Here is an 18,693-nt window from a genome sequence, read left to right as displayed (position 1 = left end):
AGCCATCTCCCTGTATTTGTGACTGAAAGTTATATACTTAAAAACAAATCTCCAAAGACAATACATAAATGGCCAATATGCACAGTATTATTTGTCATTAGGAGAGTGTAAATCAAACCCACGAGATACCACTTCACACATACTAGGATGGCTACAGTTTTTTTTAAAAAGGAAGATAAATGTTGGCAAGGAAGGATGTGGAGAAACCGGAACCCTTGTGCATTGCTGGGGGAACATAAAATGGTGCAGCTGCTGTGGAAAAGTCTGGTGGTTCCTCCCAAAGTTAAACATAGAACTACCACATGCCCCAGTAATCTACTCCTAGGTATATATCCTAAAGAACTGTAAGCAGGGACTAACCCATGTTCACGGCAGCATTATTCACAATAGTCAAAAGGTGGAAGGAACACAAATGTCCACCAACGGATGAATGGATAAACACAATGTGGTATATTCATACAATGGAATATTTAATCAGCCTTCAAAAGAAATGAAATTTTGGTATATGCTACAAAATAGATGGACCCTCGGGCACTGGGACGCTCAGTCACTTAAGCGTCTGCCTTCGGCTTGGGTCCTGGGATGGAGTCCTGTGTTGGGCTCCTTGCTCTGCAGGGAGTCTGCTTCTTCCTCTGCCACTCGTTCTCTCAAATAAATAAATAAAACCTTTAAAAAAAATAGGTGGACCTTTAAACACTATGCTAAATAAGACAAAGGACCAACACTGTATGATTCCACTTATACAGGTACCTCGTAGGCATATTCAGAGACAGGAAGTAGAATTGTAGTTACCAGGGCCTAGGGGATAGGTGGAATGGGAAGTTATTGTTCAATGGGTACAGAATTTATGTCGGTGCTAACGAAAAAGTTTTGGATATACGTAATTGTGATGATTATGCAACACTGAACTGTATTTAAATGCCAGTGAACTCTACGCTTACAAATGGTTAAAATGAGAAATAGTATTATATATATATCTTACCAAATTAATTACCAATTAGTAATTAAATGCTTACTACATGTATAGCATTGGGCCAAAAGATAAGTGTGTGTTCGCCATAGCCACACGGATTTGTTCTCCATCTCGCACAGATGTAGGCAAAATGCCTTCTGTAAGACCACATGTCATTTCCAATACAAACAGTAAAATGGCCTATTCTGAAATGCTAATCCGTTTTCCAGGCTCAATCGGACCCCAAAATACATCCTTTATGAAAGATCAGCTTCAGGGGACTTGGAACACATTAAACTCAGCATACATTTTATTTTCAAGCACACAATAAACACCAAACTTTTCCAGTGCTACTATACCCTGTGTGAATTCTTCTCGAATGGAATTGGGTAGAATTGGAAGTTGTTTCTGGTGAGGTTGCTGATGATCAAGAATCAAGACACAGGAGGGGCACCTGGGTGGCTCAGTCAGTTGAGCGTCCGACTCTTGATTTCAGCTTGGGCGGTGATCTCAGGGTTGTGGGATCGAGCCTGGAGTCACCCTCCACACTCAGTGTGGAGTTGGCTTGGGATTCTCTCTCTCCTTCTTCTTCTGCCCCTTACCCCACACACTCCCCAACCAGCAATAAATAAATAAATAAATAAATAAATAAATAAATAAATAAATAAAGTCTTAAAAAAAAAAAAGAAACAAGACACAGGAGGGGTAAAGAAAGTTTTACATATGACATCTTCAAAACCAAGAAATAGCATATGTTACTTTCAAAGTAAAGGATATTTTACCTCAGCCTTCAATCCATAAAGTATTTACTGTGAAATGATCCATGTTAACTCTGCATAATTCTTCTCATAATTTACTTCAAGTGAGATGAGAGCCTAACTACAAAACATGCAATTTTCAACATACTTTGCATTATTTGAAGTATTCGAGGTTGAAAAGTAGAACTCTACAACTTATCTTAAAAGAAAGAGCAAGTTCCAGGAGTTTTTATTGTTTGACTGACAGAACACACAAAACCAGGCAGAGAAGTCCCCAAGGAAATGATGGTCACGCTTCATTGTTGTTTGCCCTTTGGTCCTTCATCTTCTAAGCATTTATTATATTTTATTTTAAAGATATCCCAGACATTTATTTTTATCACAAATGCAATCCAAGTGTGAATAAATAAATGTATTATCTTTTAACATCTGCCCCCCCCATGTTCCTTTAAATAGAAAAAAAGAGCTAAGTGTCTCTTTAAAGCCTAATTGGCCGTAGCTGTCCCACCTATGGTTTTAAAACAGACTGTAACTTATCTTCTGAAATTCCTTCTTGAACTACAGCTCATTCTGTTACAGAAATCCTGGGAAAGAAGTCCTATTGATACTGTCGATAGTCTCCAAAAGGTGAGGGTGGTAACTGGGCTGACGGCAACTGAGAAGGGTCTTCAGCAAACTGAGGACCTGCAGTTGAGAAAGAAAAGGATCTTAAAAACCACCTGAATATTACACAATTAAAAAGAAGAAGTCTTTGTAGAGAGTAACTCAATCAACTCGATCAAAATACTGTGCTAGCTGAGAGCTGTCCTCCGAATTTCTACTGCCTAATTTTCATGAGAGTGCCTCCAAATTTGGTAAAACATGACAGCCTGGCTTCCCTTATGCTCCAGAATGAACAGCTCTCAACTGTTATGCTAGGAAAGTCAGATGGATTAATTATAGCAAGAAGTGAACGCAAGTTTTTAAAGCAACTGCTGTAACAAGCTGCTATAAAGATGGGAAAAATCTCACACCTCTTGACATATTTTTCAGTAGCTATTTAAAATTATTTTCACAAAGTTTAAGTACCTTAGTCATGTTTTAAGAGACATCGGTAATCCGGTTTATACAACCAATTAGAGAATGAGTTCTGAAATGGGAAGACATCCCCTCGCTTGCTGTAGAAAAAAGTCTTACAAAATTTAGTTTTCAAAGGATGGGAGGGCCTGCGAACTAAGAGAAAAAAAAATGTGGGTTTTTTTTTGTTGTTGTTGTTTTAGATTTATTTGAGAGCGAGAGTGAGCAAGCGAGGGAGGGTGTGAGTTGGAGGGCGGGCAGAGGGAGAGGGAGAGAGAAACTTAAGTACACTCTGGGCTGAGTGCGCAGATGGACGCGGGCTCGATAGCACGACCCTGAGATCAAGACCTGAGCCAAAACCAAGAGTCGGATGCTTAACCGAATGAGCCACCCAGGCGCGCCAAAATACGCAGTTCTTAAAAAAACAAAACAAAACAAAACTTTTATGGGAATAATCACAATTATTTTCCTCAGTGAAACTAAAGCAGACTAAAACATAACTGTAAAGAAGAGAGAAAGAGGGCAGTGGTAAAATTCCCTGAAGCTTTCCAATGCTTCAATCCAATGATATATATATTTTTTTCACTATAAAAGCATTATCTGTTTATTTCAGAAAACTAGAGAAGATACTGGGTGAAACAGGTAAACCAAAGATAACCGTTATTACTTAGATACAGTTTTACCTCATTTTTTCCACTGTTTTAAAAACTTTTTCATGTCAGTTAATTAGAAAAATATGATTAACTCTTCAAAGATTTCCCAACACAGCTTTTCAGAAACACATCTCCTGTCTCAAATAAAATGCACTTCTTTTAAAGATTTCCTCTGAGGAAAAAAGGCTAAGCAAAGTAACCTCGACTAATTTCTATAAGACAATGTAACCTGGGGTGCCTGGCTGGCTCAGTCAGTAAAGCATGAGACTCTGGATCTCAGAGTCATGAGTTCGAGCCGCTGGGCAAAGAACCTACTTAAAAAAAAAAAAGAAAAAAGACAGTGTAACTGATGTTTTTGTTATATGTTTCTGATTTTCTGAAAAAACGAAACCTTTCTGATGTTCTATGTGAAGCCTTTCACACTAAAGTGATAAAAACAAACTAAAAAGCAAAATTAGGATGTGCCCATCAGAAGAGATTATTAACTCAGAAGTAATGATTAAAAAGCAGGAACAGAAGGTGAGAGGATCCAGGAGGTCCCCAGATCATCCCTGGCATCTACGGAGCAGTGTGTTTGACAACTGTGCCAAAAAGACACTGTGAATCTCTTGCTAGGCGCCTCAGGGAAATCAAATCAAACTGGGAGCGGTGATCTCTTCCTAACTCTATGCTGAATCTTTTCCAAGCTCCAAAAATAATTTTCAACCTGTGTCGCTATTCGGCATATTTCCTTCCCCAAATGCCAGGTCAAATTTTTCCTACTAAAATCCTCATGATTATGTTTTTGCTTCTTTACAGACAACTGAAGTTTCCTGCAGTTACCAGAAGGTGCACAATTTAACAGCCGAGCAGATATTACATGACCATGTAATGATCACTTAGCCCACAATTTTACTTTTCCCTATATATCAAATAAAAGGAACAATTAGCAACAAATTATTTTACCAACTTGTCAGAAAAATTTTCCCTGCCAACCGTTCAGTGACCCTCCCAAACATAGCCACTTTCTACCACTCTATTTCATTCTCTTCAAAGCAAGCAACACGATCAAATCTCATTTACCTGTTAACATGTTAGTTGGTCTCCTCCCACCAGAATTTAAGTCCTTGCTTACCACTATACCCCAGCATCCAGAACAATGCCTACATACATACATGTACAGTAAGAGGTTGTGATAGACTGCCATTATTGTTACACATCTGCAAGGACCTTCCTTCGAGCACTTCCAAAATGACTGGCAATTTCTTAGAATAAGCACATGAGCACTGACAAAACCTGAGAACTGTAAGAAAGATCAACAGCGAACCATCTAACCAAAGCATCTTGGTTACTGTGGCTAAACACAATAATCGTATCCACATCTACATTTTCAAGTAGAACCAGGGCCTATTCTCGTAACCCTCACTAACCATGGCAAATGTAAAAATCACACACTACCACATTTTAGCAGAAAGACAGGTTCTCTCTAAATATCAAGAGGCCATTCCAGTGTTTGAGCTACGGTAGTAAGCAGGAAGAAGACTCACCATTGGGAAATTGTGCAGAGGCAAATCTTGTCAACAAGATACCAGCTCCTTCAATTAAAGCTAGGAGAATGCCACCCATCGCGGCTGACCCAACCATAGCCACTGGTCCATCTGAATACATTAAAAACAAAGAGATTACTTTACCAGAAAACTAGTTTAATATAAGACTTAGTAAAGGAAAGAGCTGTGCATATGGCTACCTGCTACCCTCATTCCCAACCCTCCTTCTCACTGGCTAAAACCAGGTGTCAACAAACTAAGGCCCACAGGTCAAATTCAGCTCATTGCCTGTTTATGTAGTTTTATTAGCATAGTCATGCTCATTCATTTATATAGTCTATGGCTGCTTTCATGTTACAATCATTGAGCTAAGTATTTGCTAAAATATTTACCATCTGGCCCTTCACAGAAAAAGTTTACTGATCCTTAGCCTAAACCACTAATCCCACCCCCCCAAATTCTGGGTTGCTTTCTGTCCCAAAGATCCAGAAGATGGTTCTAAGCTCTTTATTCTTAACAATGCTATGTGGCAGGTATGACTGTTAACTCCAGAGTACCGACGAGGAAACTACAGCTGGCACAAAAAGTTTGGCAAAATGCCTGGTCACACACTACTAAATGGCAGAATTGGAACTTGAACGGCTCTTAACCACTGTATAGGTCAGAACCTTATGCTCTCTCATTCTTAAACGTTCCAAATAAATACATACTCTTCCTTTTTCCCCCCAAATCACCATATACATGGAAACTAAATTAAGCAATGCTCAGTTTTATTTATTACAGATATCATTAAGACAGATAAGGTTTTCCAAAAATCTTGCTTTTACTAGTGTGTCTATAATGATTGCTTACTTTTTTTTCTTTTTTAATAATGATTGCTTACTTCTTGCTGCCAGTATGGCTCCTGTTAAGGCACCACTTGTGATGGAGTTCCAGGGATCTTCTTTCCCTCTGACTTGAACCATACTGCAGTCAATCATGGAAAATAAACCTCCCCAAACTGCAAAGCTACCTATTTTATTTAAAAACAAAAGAAATTTCATTTTTTCATTTTGTATTTAAAATATTATAGTCAAAAATAACTTTAAATAACAACACTATATTCTTAAAACTCTCACGCTCCAAATACATGCAAACACAAGTTCGGATAAGCACTGAACAGCAGTCAGAATACTTATCTTTCCAATAAAGTGTGGGTTGTATTGTACCAGCTTGAAAATTAGCAATGGCCCAAAGCCTAAAAGAAATAAGCCAGGCCTAGAAGAGTCAGGCTAAACAAATCCAAATCTCCCTTTCAGAACAAGTACCTCTGTTTAAAAAGCAATAAACACAGCAAAGCCACCCGCTTCTTCCCTCCTTCTCCCTTTATAGCTCTACCTTAGCTCTATTTTTTCTTTTCTTCATTAAGTGTCACTGAGCATATACACACTCTATACAAATCACCCGCAGAGACACAAAAGAAAGCCAGCCATCCCGGAATGTATTCTAGATGCAGGCCAATCATGCCAAGGTGGCTAATGGATGCTACAAACAGAATTATGGCACATCAAGGGGAGAGAAATTACCTAACCTCTCTCTCCTTTCTAGTCTTTATTCCTCGAGCATGAAACTAAAAACCACATTAAATCAAATTACTTGGCACTTAAACTCTTCCTAAACACAGTAAAAATGTTGTCAAATAAAAAACAAACACCCACACATACACAAGAACACACAAAATTTTAGACAACACCAAGATTTTAACTGTCAGCATCTCTGGGTGACGTGACACGTGACTTAATTTCTTCGTGCCTGCTTTATTACCCAAATCCTCTATCATGAATGCACATGACTTGCACTGTATGAAGAGTTATATTTATTATGATTAAAGAAGAAAAACTGCCCCCAAAGAGCCTGAGTCACTTTATTCTTTACCCTCTGAAATCTCAAAATAGTGGGGATATGTTAGTAAGGGCAATACATTGGGTTCCAACAAATGTCAGAACCAGATCGTTACCAGAATCCTTTTTCAGTTTTCACATTATCCATTAAATCTAGCAGATATAACCAGATGATGTATAGCATAGCCCTCGTTTCTGGTCCAATACTAGATACCACATACTACATAAAAATAAACTAGTAAACTAGTCCTTTCCTCTAACTCGGTAATTCTACAGCCTGGGAGAGGTCTGATGCCTCTATATTAGAACTACCTCACTAAATTCCTCAAACAAGACTCTCCCAATCCCTCACAAGAGTCTGAAACCTGCCCATCCTCAGAGAATAACTGCCGGAGTAAGCTCTGGTTACTGATGAGACTGAGACTGAGTCCCAGCAGGGCGAGGAGGCTGTCCACCAGGAGGAGGCTGCCCAGTGTGAGGAGCCAGAGGCCAAACAGGGTAAGAAAGGGGCCTCAGCCTGGCACAGAGCTGAGTATATCCATGTGAAAGGGCGGCGTGCTGCGAGGTGCCACAGCCCAAGCAGGGCAAGGATGGAGGTATTCATATAAAGAGGGAGAAAGTAAGAATAAACTCTATGTGGCTGGATTGGAATTGAGGTCCTGGTATAAACTCATGATTTTCAATATGTATGTAATAATATAGATATAAATTCGGGTGTGTGTGTGTGTGTGTGTATATATATATATATATATATTTTTTTTTTTTTTTTTTTAAGACTTTACTTATTTGACAGAGATAGAGAGACAGCCAGCGAGAGAGGGAACACAAGCAGGGGGAGTGGGAGAGGAAGAAGCAGGCTCCCAGCGGAGGAGCCTGATGTGGGGCTAGATCCCAGAAAGCCGGGATCACGCCCTGAGCTGAAGGCCGAAGCTTAACGACTGAGCCACCCAGGTGCCCCCAGGTATATATATTTATCTTGTGGTTAGTGTGTGTTTACATATATACATATACCCTCCCAGGCTCTATTACCAAGAAGGCCTGGGAACAGCAACACCCCAACAGCAAGGATACACTTCACGCCCAGATTTTGGCTTCTAAATACCATTCTCAACTAAAAGGAACCAGAGCTCTGTGGAGACAATGGCTGACTCTATGGTTAGGGCACGACAAATACAAGATGAGCCTGGAGTATCTTGTTCCGAAATGCAAAAGATGCTTGAAGAATGATGGGGATGTGTCAAAAGCCCCCATGAAATTTCCTCTATGAAAATATAAGGCTCTTCAGGACACAACTATGATTTTCCCATGTTGCCTGTCCGCTGGATTTTGACTGGAAAAGCTCAGTAAATGCTCACTGAATTAAACTGAAAATGTCATCCCAGCATTTTTATAAAGCAAGACACCATAAAGACTTCTCAATAGTTTCCTTAAAAAAGCCAATCCCGAAGATTTGTAATAAACAATCCCAATTCACTCATACCACAACTTAGTCTTCCTCTATTTTTACCCTGAGTGTTTAAATTTAGAATTTAGAGTTACAGAAAAGTTGTGAAGATAGCACAGAATTCCCATATATCCCACATCCAGTTTCTCCAATTTCTAACATCGTACATTTCCATAGTGCATTTGCACAATTAATGACCCAATATCAATACAGTACTAAGTAAAGTCCACACTTAACTCAGATTTGTTTAGTTTTTATGTCCTTCTGTTCCAGGATACCAAATTACATTTAGTGGTCACGTCTCCTTAAGCTCCTCTTGGCTGTGACATTACCTGACTGTTTTTTTAATCCATCGAGAAAGCATTATTTGATAGAAGCAGCCTCTTAAAAGACATAAAAACCTGTATGACTTCTGCATATATTGGGAGTTCAGGGTTCGGTGTGTGCTTTAATACTACTATCATTCTTGAACAACACGGTAACCATTAAAGCAAAGGAAAATCAGTCACTATTTACTTTCCAGGGGTATAATTATTATAGAGGGAAAAAGAGATACACCATCACTTCAGCCCTCACAGCTTCAATTTCCCCATCTGGAAAATGGGGATAATTATACTTACCTCTGGTGGTGGTGTGAGGATCAAAATAATGCTGTAAAACCCTTAGGAGAGTGCTTAGCACACAGCAAGCACCCGATGAACGGCAGCTCTTAGCTAGTCTTCCAAAGAAAAATACGCTAAAAACAAAGACAGGACTATTTCTTCTGTCACACAAAATTACTAAGGAATGACTAAAAGAATTTAGTCTTTTTCATGTTTACATGGTCTCTGCAACCTGACTATCTTTGTAAATGAATATAGCCTCCAAGCTTTTATTTATTTATTTAAGAGAGAGAGAGAGAGTGTGTGTGTGTGTGTGTGTGTGAAAGAGAGAGCATGAGATGGGGGAGGGTCAGAGGGAGAAGCAGACTCCCCACTCAGCAGGGGGCCTGATGCGGGCTCGAAGCTGGGACTCCAAGATCATGACCTGACGTGAAGGCAGATGCTTAACCGACTGAGCCACCCAGGCGCCCCACCTCCAAGCTTTTTTATCATCTCTCTTCTCCCAACTTCTGAATAACCACGTTGAAAAAGTGTAATGAGTTCTTTTCGAATTCTGCACTGACCTCTGCACAACATCCAAAGCCTAACCCCGGCGAGGAGCCTGAGCAGCACCGTCAGTTCTCTCTCATGAAACCCCGATCCTTCACATCACAGTCTCTTTAGCTCTGTACCACCCCAGGAGCTACCACTCCTGACTCTCACAAACCTAAGCTTTAAACACACTGTCTTCCTTTTGGATAAGAGGAAAAAAGAAAACAAAACCAAAACACCACTGAGCGTTTGAAGGACAGAGACAAAATTTTCAAATGAATGGATGCAGCAATTCCAGTTAACTTTCCGAATAAACCATAAATCCAGAAGAACTTACAGAGACAGTAATTTCTAACAAGCTGTTAGACTGAACTAAGCTTCATCTTCAAACGAACAAGAAAAGATATTCTTAAGTACAAATGGAAAAATTCTGCTTACCTCCCAACTGTGGAGCCCTGGTTTTAATAGCCGTCAAACTCCCTCGTAGTCTGTGGTTTACTCCCTATAAAGAAGCAACCAAAAATACAGTAGAAGTACAATACATTTCCAGCCCACTGATAGGCCAACCGGTGATATTAGCAAATCCAGGTTTCAAGTGATGATAAAATAACACCATTCACCTACTTACCACTGGAGAATTACGAAAACCTTTTATTGCTTGAAAGATACCACCACCTATGGTACCCATCGTAAAGGCCCCACCACAATCATCGACAATTCGCCAAGGGCTAAGAACAAGGGGAAAAAAAAAAAAAAAAAAGATGACCGTATTTCTCATTTATGAACCATAAAATTTTTCTTTGCTAACACAGTAATCAATGCAATAGATTCCAATGCAGGGCCCACTGCAACCAATAAAATAAACATTTAGACGCAAGGATTCTGAACATAGCTGTATCTATTCAGCTCCAAGCCATAAGGAATGGAACTGGTTTTAACTCCCTACTGTTAACAGTACTTAATTTTCATTTAATAATTAGCACATCTATTAACAGTTGGGCACTGAAGAAAAGTGAATAAACAACTATGTAGGAAATTACATTACAATCAATGCTGATCCAATCTCCCAGGGATCAAAGTAAGCTCTCCAGCTGCAGTAAAATTTAAAGTTGAGATGCCACCAGCAACCCCCCCCCGCCCCCCGCCAAATGAACATTCAATAGGGGCAGAGGGAGACCAATTTAAAAAATTTTTTAAGTTTGAAATTCTTTCTGGGTTTATGGAGTCCCATTAGCACTTGGAACTTTAGTTTGTATTAGGGCCATTTAACACACTGGAATACTCTAATCTCCAATAATTAGAGGTTATATTTGTAAACCCAGTTTCCAAATGTAGCAACCTAACTTATACAACACAATGAAATCTGAATATGTGATCAGAACAGAACTACTATTCTAGGAATCTGGCTTATAAAAAAGTCTGTGAATGGTTAAATTCATTTTTTAAAAAAGATTATTTATCTATCTATCTATCTATCTATCTATCAGAGAGAGAGAGAGAGAACAAGCAGGGGGAGCAGCAGGCAGATGGAAAAGCAGGCTCCCTGCTGAGCAAGGACCCCGATGTGGAACTTCATCCTGGGTGACCTGAGCCAAAGGCAGATGCTTAACCAAGGGTCACCCAGGTGTCCCTGGTTAAATTCATTTTAGACCCACTGTAACCAAAAGCAATTTATTTGATTTAGTCTCAAGGGTGAAATGCCACATAATGAACCCATGGGCAATCTACTTGCTCAAGTAAACTTGTGAATTCAGTGTAGTTGCTGCTGGAGAATTTGAATGAGTAATTTCTGACTTTGGTGGACAGGAATACAAAACCTTGCAGTCAAAACACCATATTCTTTTTCAAGTATAGTACAAATCAGGATCTTGTACAGAATGACTATCTCATGCAGCACACAGTCCAACTGTCAGCAGGATGCTTTCGGGTCTTGCTAACCAAGGCTTTCTTTTGTGATCCTAAAAGCAAAATCAGCAACATCTGGGAGTTTGTTAGACCTGCAGACTCTCAACACTTTACCCAGGACCTAATGAACCAGAGTTGATAGTTCAACACGATCCCAGGTGACTTGATTTCACTTTAATAGTTTAAGAAGCAGTGCTTGAGACTAAAAAGGATTAGGAAATTGCTTTAAAATGGTAGAAACACTAATAGTAAGTATAGAGAAAAGACAAAGGAGAATGAATTAGCGGCTCCCTCTGAGTGGTGGGTCAGTATTTAAAAGATCTAGTCCAAATGATCTTATTAGTTGGGGATTTAAAAAATCAGTAAAGAACAGCAGGATTCAGATCAGAGAGCAGCCAGAGTATTCCAAGAGAGATATCTAAAACAAAGGCAAGATGGGAATAGTTTCTGAACTCTGGCTAAATCAAAATGTTCCTGCAGAGAAGGGATGGGCTACACAAAAGGAAAGCTGAAGCTAGACTCTAAGAGAATGGAAGGGCACCTGGGTGGCTCAGTCTTTAAGCGTGGGCCTTGGCTCAGGTCGTGATCCCAGTGTCCTGCCTCTCCCACTCCCCCTGCTTGTGTTCCCTGTCTCACGGCATCTCTCTCTGTCAAATAAATAAAATCTGAAAAAATAATAATAAAAAATAAAAGAATGGAAATACTAGACAAATGCAGGTAACACAAGTAACATAACATGATTATCATTTATTAAGTATCAACTATGTTTCAGATGCCTTCCATGGAAGTAAGACCTATGATTTTCAAGAAAGTTAGGTTATTCTCCAATAGAATCTCTAAGTTTTTAACTTTGTGAAAAAGAGTATTTCTGTCTCCTCTCCATTTTACAGGGGAACAGAGGCTCAGAGATTAAGTAATTCGCCCAAGATCATAGAGGTAGTAACCAACACAATTTAAATACAAAATGTAGGACTCCAAAGCTCCAAATCCTTTCCATTATATCATATGGACTACGGGTTTTTGAAAAGAAACATATGGTAAAAGGAAGCATTAAGGATGACTAAGTCCATATGATGTATTAAAGGGGGGTGGAGGTAAGGAGAGCAATTAGGAAGCTATTGCAAAAGGCGTTAAGGATGCCAGGTAAGAATGTGGCAATAGGCATGGAAAGGCAGAGTTATGAAACAATTCAGACAGCATATGGTGTACATGTTTGGAGGCGGGGTGGAGGAAGGAAAAAGATTCTTATAGTTTGAGCTTGGAGGATTTGAGAAAATGCTCTTACCAAACAAGGCAGTACAGAAGATCAAAGCAAGTTTGACTACAAAACTAACCAGAAAACTGACTGTATTGCTTCAGGACATATGTACTAAAAGAAAGCAAAGGGACCACCTAATCAATCAGTAGATGAAAACTCATTATTCTTATACCATCCTTAATTCAACAAAGTTAAAAAATTTATCCTTCTGCCAGCCTGTGTCATTATACCATATCCAACAGCAGCTGGTAACAACAGTCTACAATGTGCTGAATCCTGCATGTGTAAGCACAATTTAGGAAGGGGGATAATTACATTTGGTAATTTTAAAGAGCCGGGAGGTGCTGAAACGTGCCCTGTATCCCACTTCATTAAAAAAAACAAAAACAAAAAAAAAGGCACAAAGCAGGTAACATGGCTACTGTTGACAAGGTAATAATATAAAGTCCCAGGCACTTTCACAAAATTGAGGACATTTGCTTTTGCTTTAGCCCAATAAGCAGGTGATTAATCCAAATAACAAGATTTGATTTCTCTCTTAAGACCCCCAGAAGCCTTAAATTTAGGCAACCTGAGACCTCTGACAGCAATTACCCGTTTTATAACTATGTATGCGCCTGATTTATTCATGATGTTACTCTTTGAACCCCTAAAATGGTGACCACAGAGACTTCACTCGAATATTGAATACATGAATTTCTGTTCATGGTTTCTCAAAGAACACATGCTACTATTTCTATTTTCCAGATAATCCTCGTCGCACTTCTCCCCCAAGGGGGAATTCGAAGGATGAAAACGAGGCTCCTGCCTACAGGTGCTTATCCAAGCCCTTTGGATAAAATCTCTGTTCTATACATTTGAAATGGTTCGCCCTGCGGACACATGTCACGATACGAATAATGCCTTAAGAATGGCATCCCCCTCAGAGGCCTACTGTCCATTCCTCAACACAGGAACTGAGCAAAGCGAGACATGGGGACGCGTCCAAGGTCACCTCAGCAGACAGACAGGATTATTATGGACCCCGCACAAGATCAACTATGCCCTAGGATGGGAGCAGGTTCCGAGGCTCCATCAAGCCCAAGCCTGGCCCTCCTCATCCAACGCAAGGTCACCAAGGTGCCGGGTTGTTGGCGGCGAGGCTGCCACACGCGACCCGGGGAACACAGGGCTGGTAAGCCGACTGGCTGCTCTAGACGGCGCTGCCTATGATTACCAAACCCACGTCGACAAGCCTGCGACTGAGTTCAGCTTGCACCTCCGGGCACCACACAGGGGAGGACGAGGACCACAGGCAGAGGGGTAGGAGGAATGCAAGAAGAGTGGTAAAGCTCACCAAGGCTCTCGCGCGTACTCCTCCATCTTGACTCCACCTGCGCGAGTGATGCCGGGCAAGTTGGGCGGAGCCTGACCCCAGCGGCGGAAGTGATCTCGAGAGGAGGGCGTTAAGGTCTATGTGTATTGGTTCACCGTTTCCTCCCGCAACCAATGGGGGCCTGGACTTCAGGGCAGCGTGGGGGCGGGGCAGAGACGCCGCGAGGCAGAGGTGGCCCCGCTTAGGTCCTCGAAGGCTACGAGTCTGGGCTACGTGGACCGGGAGGAACCTGATGGCGAGGAGTTCAGGTTACCGGGTCACTGAAGGCTCCGTAGACCGAGATAAACCTGGCATCATTCAGCTAGGGTTCACCAAATTTCCTAAATACATTTCTTTTGTTTGTTTGTTTTTAGTACCTTGGCTGCTAGTTGGGAATTAATATTAGCTAATTCACGATGGTTTGTGAAACTCTTAACCAACTACACGGAGCAGGAGCAGGATTAGGATAGACTGCGTCAGAGTCCTTATAGTCACAGTGCTTGGAAAGTGATAGATGTTCGATAAATGCTTTTGAAGTGAACTTACCTGGGCCATCTTGAATGCGGTGACCAATTTGGGGCTGTCAATTGAAGGGACAAAAACAGGACCGCTTCCTGTGCACCCTCTAAAAGATCACCAGAAGATGTGAGGGTTGTTTAGCTCAGAAAAGAGAACACCAAAAGGATGGGAACCCATCGACCTCTTTTAGCTTATAGTCCACAAAACCTCAGTGATGTGATGTCTGTTAAAGGAACTCTTCTCTATTCCTTTTGAGATTGACTTTAAAATATGTATATATTTAGGGTGCCTGGGTAGCTCAGTTGGTTAAGCGCCTGCCTGCCACTCGGGTCATGATCCCAGGGTCCTGGGATAGAGCCGGGAATTGGGCTCCCTCATCAACAGGAAGTCTGCTTCTCCCTCTACCCTACCCCCCTTGCTCTTGATATCTTTCACTCTCTCTTTCTCTCTCTCTCTCTCTCAAATAAATAATTTTTAAAAATATGTACATATTTATTTTATGGAAAAATTAGTGCAGTTCATAGGGAACTGCAGTGAAGAGAGGTACCCACAAAATCTTGAAAATAAGGTAAGCAGATAAACTAAACCCTCCACAGAACTGAAGATTGTCGGTAAAGTGTATCCTTATGTGAAAAGAACACTTCACACTAGTCATCTGATTTTTATGTGTAAAAAGTCCAAGAAGTCTTTTTGCGGAATGTGACTGTAATTAAGAATCTTTAAATCTAATTAATTGCACGGGCTGAAGAGAGAATGTGGGAGATGGGCAACAAGAGGAGCCAGAGAGCCAGAATTTGATATTTAGTCAGCATCCCAGACCTAGCGGGTATGAATATTTCAGTATGTAGACATTGGCATTCTCATGGGGCAAGGATATTTTTTTCTGTTCTCACCAGGACCCAAGTGAAGTATTCCTTAGCTCTAGCTACCTCCCTTTGCTCTTATTCAATATTCATTATGCAGCCTTCTGATTGTTATTTTGTTTCTGAATAGATTTTCCTTTAAGAGAGAATTCCCTGGCCTGTGCTCAAAACTATTCCTGTCCACTTGGTAGTTATACTAGTTTATGCATCTGCCTCTTGTGACCTGGATTCTTTTGAATCAATCACCAGGGATGGTGATAATACTGAGTTTGTGAGTTTACAAAGCTGAGGGCCAGACTCTAGGCTGTGGTTTCCAGCTCACGCCATTCTAACAGTCCCTATCTGAAAGTCCATTTCTGTTCTGGGAGGCACTGCTCAGATGGCCAGCGAGCATTCTTAGACTTCTCACTCTTTGCTTTCTTTTAACTGCAACAGATAACAGGGTGTACCAGGACATTTTGGGCTGGGTAGGGCCTTGGACTTAGCCTTTGTTGGCCAGAGGGGGAAGATGTCACCCCTCCCTCAAAAATATCCATTTTCATCTGATGATGAAGAAAAGAACTTGGAAGAAAAGAACTAGATACTCTAATCTCCTCCTAGTGAGTCTGAAAGATGTTTAAGGAACGGTCGTGGCCCTCACCGAAAGAATGGTCAAAGACATGGAGGAATGATGGAAGAAAGGAGTGGGGGTCCTTGGGAGAAAAGTCACAATAAAGGCGAGGGGAGTTTGAACTGGTGATTCAACACAGCAGGGTATATTGGTGAAAGTTAGTGTTCTGGGCCCCGTTGGAGACTGTTGCTGGAACCCCCTGTGATCTAGGTCCTCTGGGTATTGCTTTGGGGAAAATAGCTCAATGTGTGAACTAAAAGAACTGTGACTTTGGGGCCTGTTTTGCTGTGAGATTTTCCTTCCTACAAGGGGAAAAGAAGGTGAGATCAAGGTAAGGAACGAGGCGAAGAAAGGGAGATCATCCCTCGTGCCTCAAGGAACCACCTGGATGGATGAGCTCCATGAAGTAGCCAAGTCTGGCAGGGCACTGGTGCCTTCTTCCCCACTCTGAAGTGATTATCCACCCCTGCCATCCCCCACAGTTAGCTTTTATTCATCTTTCACTCTTGTACAGTCAGACCATTCTTGGGGGAGGGGCCACTGATAAAGCCTAAGGTTGGCGAGAGATGACCATCTGATAGATATCAAGGGTGCACAGGTAATGCTGAACCAAGAGAGAAACTAGAGGGATTATAACCCAAGTCAATTATAAGACCCTCACTCTGTGCTCAGGATTGTCCTAGTTTTAGGATTAGGGTGGAGAGAGTACACAAAATATTGGTATGGTTGCTACCCTCTGGGTCCTCAGAATGTACTTGGGGAGAAAGAATGCACTCTTGAGGAATAGTTGGGTCAACATAAAATGCCAAAATGTGTGACATAGAACATGGTTAGTGCTCGAGGCACTGAGAGGAGAGAGGGAGCCCTGGGGGTCTGAGTGTGCTCACAAAATGTGTGTGATCAACTGGCATTTAAGCCACGGTCTGAAGAATGGTCAGATTCTGATCGCTGGGGAGGAGAAAGTCAGGCATTAGAGGTAGAGGGAATGACAACAGCAAAGGTATGGGCAGGAACTGGGTGGGTTGCTGGTCTCACAGGAGAATAGAAAGACTAAAGCAGTGAGAACAAAGCTATATCAAGTGATAAAGTTTTAGGGCAGAAGATGTAGAGAATGACAGAGAAGCAAGGCTGGGGGAGTAAGCTGTGTCAGGAGCAGTTCTCCAGGGATCTTTCATCTGTCTACACATTTAGAACTAACGTCCTTCAGGTTCTGTTTTAAGAATGTTTCTCCAAGCCTTAGAGAGCTAGAGACAGGGATTTCCTCTGGAGCAGTTTTAATTACAGGATAGTAAAGGCAGAGATGGCTCCCTTCCCTCATTGGGCCAGATTTGTTTCCCTTCCAGGGTAATGAAGACATACTAGAGTTTTATCTCCTGTATTAATATAGCTGAAGGAGTTCATTCTAGAAGAATACAGTGAGGTCATAGGGTAAGGAGGAAGCCTGAAATAACTTTTGTGGGGAGTGTGCAAAAGAATAAACCACAAATGAGTAAAAGAACCAGGAATGCTTCTTTCTACACAGACCCAACCTATGGAGGAAGGGGGTTGGCCATTTTCAGAATCTGCCCCTCCCAACCGCTCAGTACCCTTGAAGTTCCTGGACCTACGTAGGTTGAGCTCCATTGAGCCAGAAGCTGTGGGAGTCCTAAAGAGTTTTGTCTACCCAAAGGTCACAGGCCATGTATGCGGTTCCAAACTCCCCAGTGCTGAGACACTCAAGTTGGCATGGACAAGTGAGGCCAGCACCACAGCCGACTCTTGGGTCTAGGGATGCAGTCTGTGCCTGGCGCCTCTTTGATGGGCAGAGAGGTTTTAGTCAGGGTGAGGGGGGAGGGAGGCAAGCTCTTACGTCTACCCTCTTGCCCTCCCCCTTGCTCTCCTTCCAGGGGGAACATTAGTCTGGCGAGCATGGTCTCAGAGCTCCCTTCTACTCATATCCACTCATCTCAGGAGTGCTGGGCCAGCCCAGTGGCTTGCTTCCAGAGACGAAGTCTGCTGCTCTAGAGAAACTCCCAACGTCCCCCCCCCCCAGAAGAGAACCAGTGTGATTCTGTAAGGACTAACCATACGTTGAGTGCTGACAATGTGTCTGATGCTGTGACGCGCTCAGCATGCATTATCTTCTCTAATCTATTTAACAACCCCATTACCCTGTGCTGGAGGCACTTGTTTTCCCTTCAAGTGGGGACTTTTAATGTCCTCACGTTCCACTTGGGGCCCAGAAGGCTCAGAGAGGACAAATAACTTACTCAAGGTCGCACATCTCAGATTTGAGCCCACGTCATTTGACTCCAGAGCCTGTGGTCTTATCGGCTATCCCACACTGCCACCCCAGATTCCTGAAAATGTGCCTTTCCTGGCCATCCAGCCCAAGGAAGAGCCACCCGAAGCATCAGTTAACTTGGCTCTGGTTCCCTATGCTCATCACGACCACCACCACGTATATGGCTACAAGACTGGGGGTCTCTCTTTCTTCCTTTCTCTCCGTTCATCCTAACACCGTGCGGGGTAGGCTATGCCAGAATCCCCTGACACTCAAGATGTATTTGTTTCTGATGGAAGTGGCTTCTGAGCTGGGGTGATTATTGCCCCCTACAGAGTCGGGGGACACTGGTCCCTCACTGCAGGAGCTGGAGGAGACTGTGCTCATGGGCTCTGTGTTCCCGAATCTTCCGGACTCCACTGTGATGCCTTTCAAGGGAAGACTTTCAGAGTCTGTGAGCCCACAGTCCCTGGGGACCGAGGGGGCAAACAGCTTCGGACTGAGTCATATCAGAAGAGC

General features: G+C 42.0%; 1 protein-coding gene across 1 annotated transcript; it reads right to left on the bottom strand.

Annotated features, from left to right (window-relative positions):
* Positions 1-1,905: 1,905 nt before the first annotated feature.
* On the bottom strand, positions 1,906-13,992 carry TIMM17A (translocase of inner mitochondrial membrane 17A). The gene is made up of 6 exons (XM_008685114.2): positions 13,902-13,992; positions 10,031-10,130; positions 9,841-9,904; positions 5,829-5,957; positions 4,946-5,056; positions 1,906-2,394 (listed from the first exon to the last, which is right to left on the bottom strand). Exons 1-6 carry the CDS (start codon positions 13,925-13,927, stop codon positions 2,309-2,311), a joined length of 516 nt encoding a protein of 171 aa, XP_008683336.1. The 5' UTR covers positions 13,928-13,992; the 3' UTR covers positions 1,906-2,308.
* Positions 13,993-18,693: the final 4,701 nt, after the last annotated feature.

This window comes from Ursus maritimus, unplaced genomic scaffold (genome assembly GCF_017311325.1).
Source record: "Ursus maritimus isolate PB19 unplaced genomic scaffold, ASM1731132v1 scaffold_2, whole genome shotgun sequence".
Taxonomy (NCBI): Eukaryota; Metazoa; Chordata; class Mammalia; order Carnivora; family Ursidae; genus Ursus; species Ursus maritimus.
Note: the sequence above shows the minus strand (reverse complement) of the source record. Positions and strands in the feature narration are given on the sequence as shown.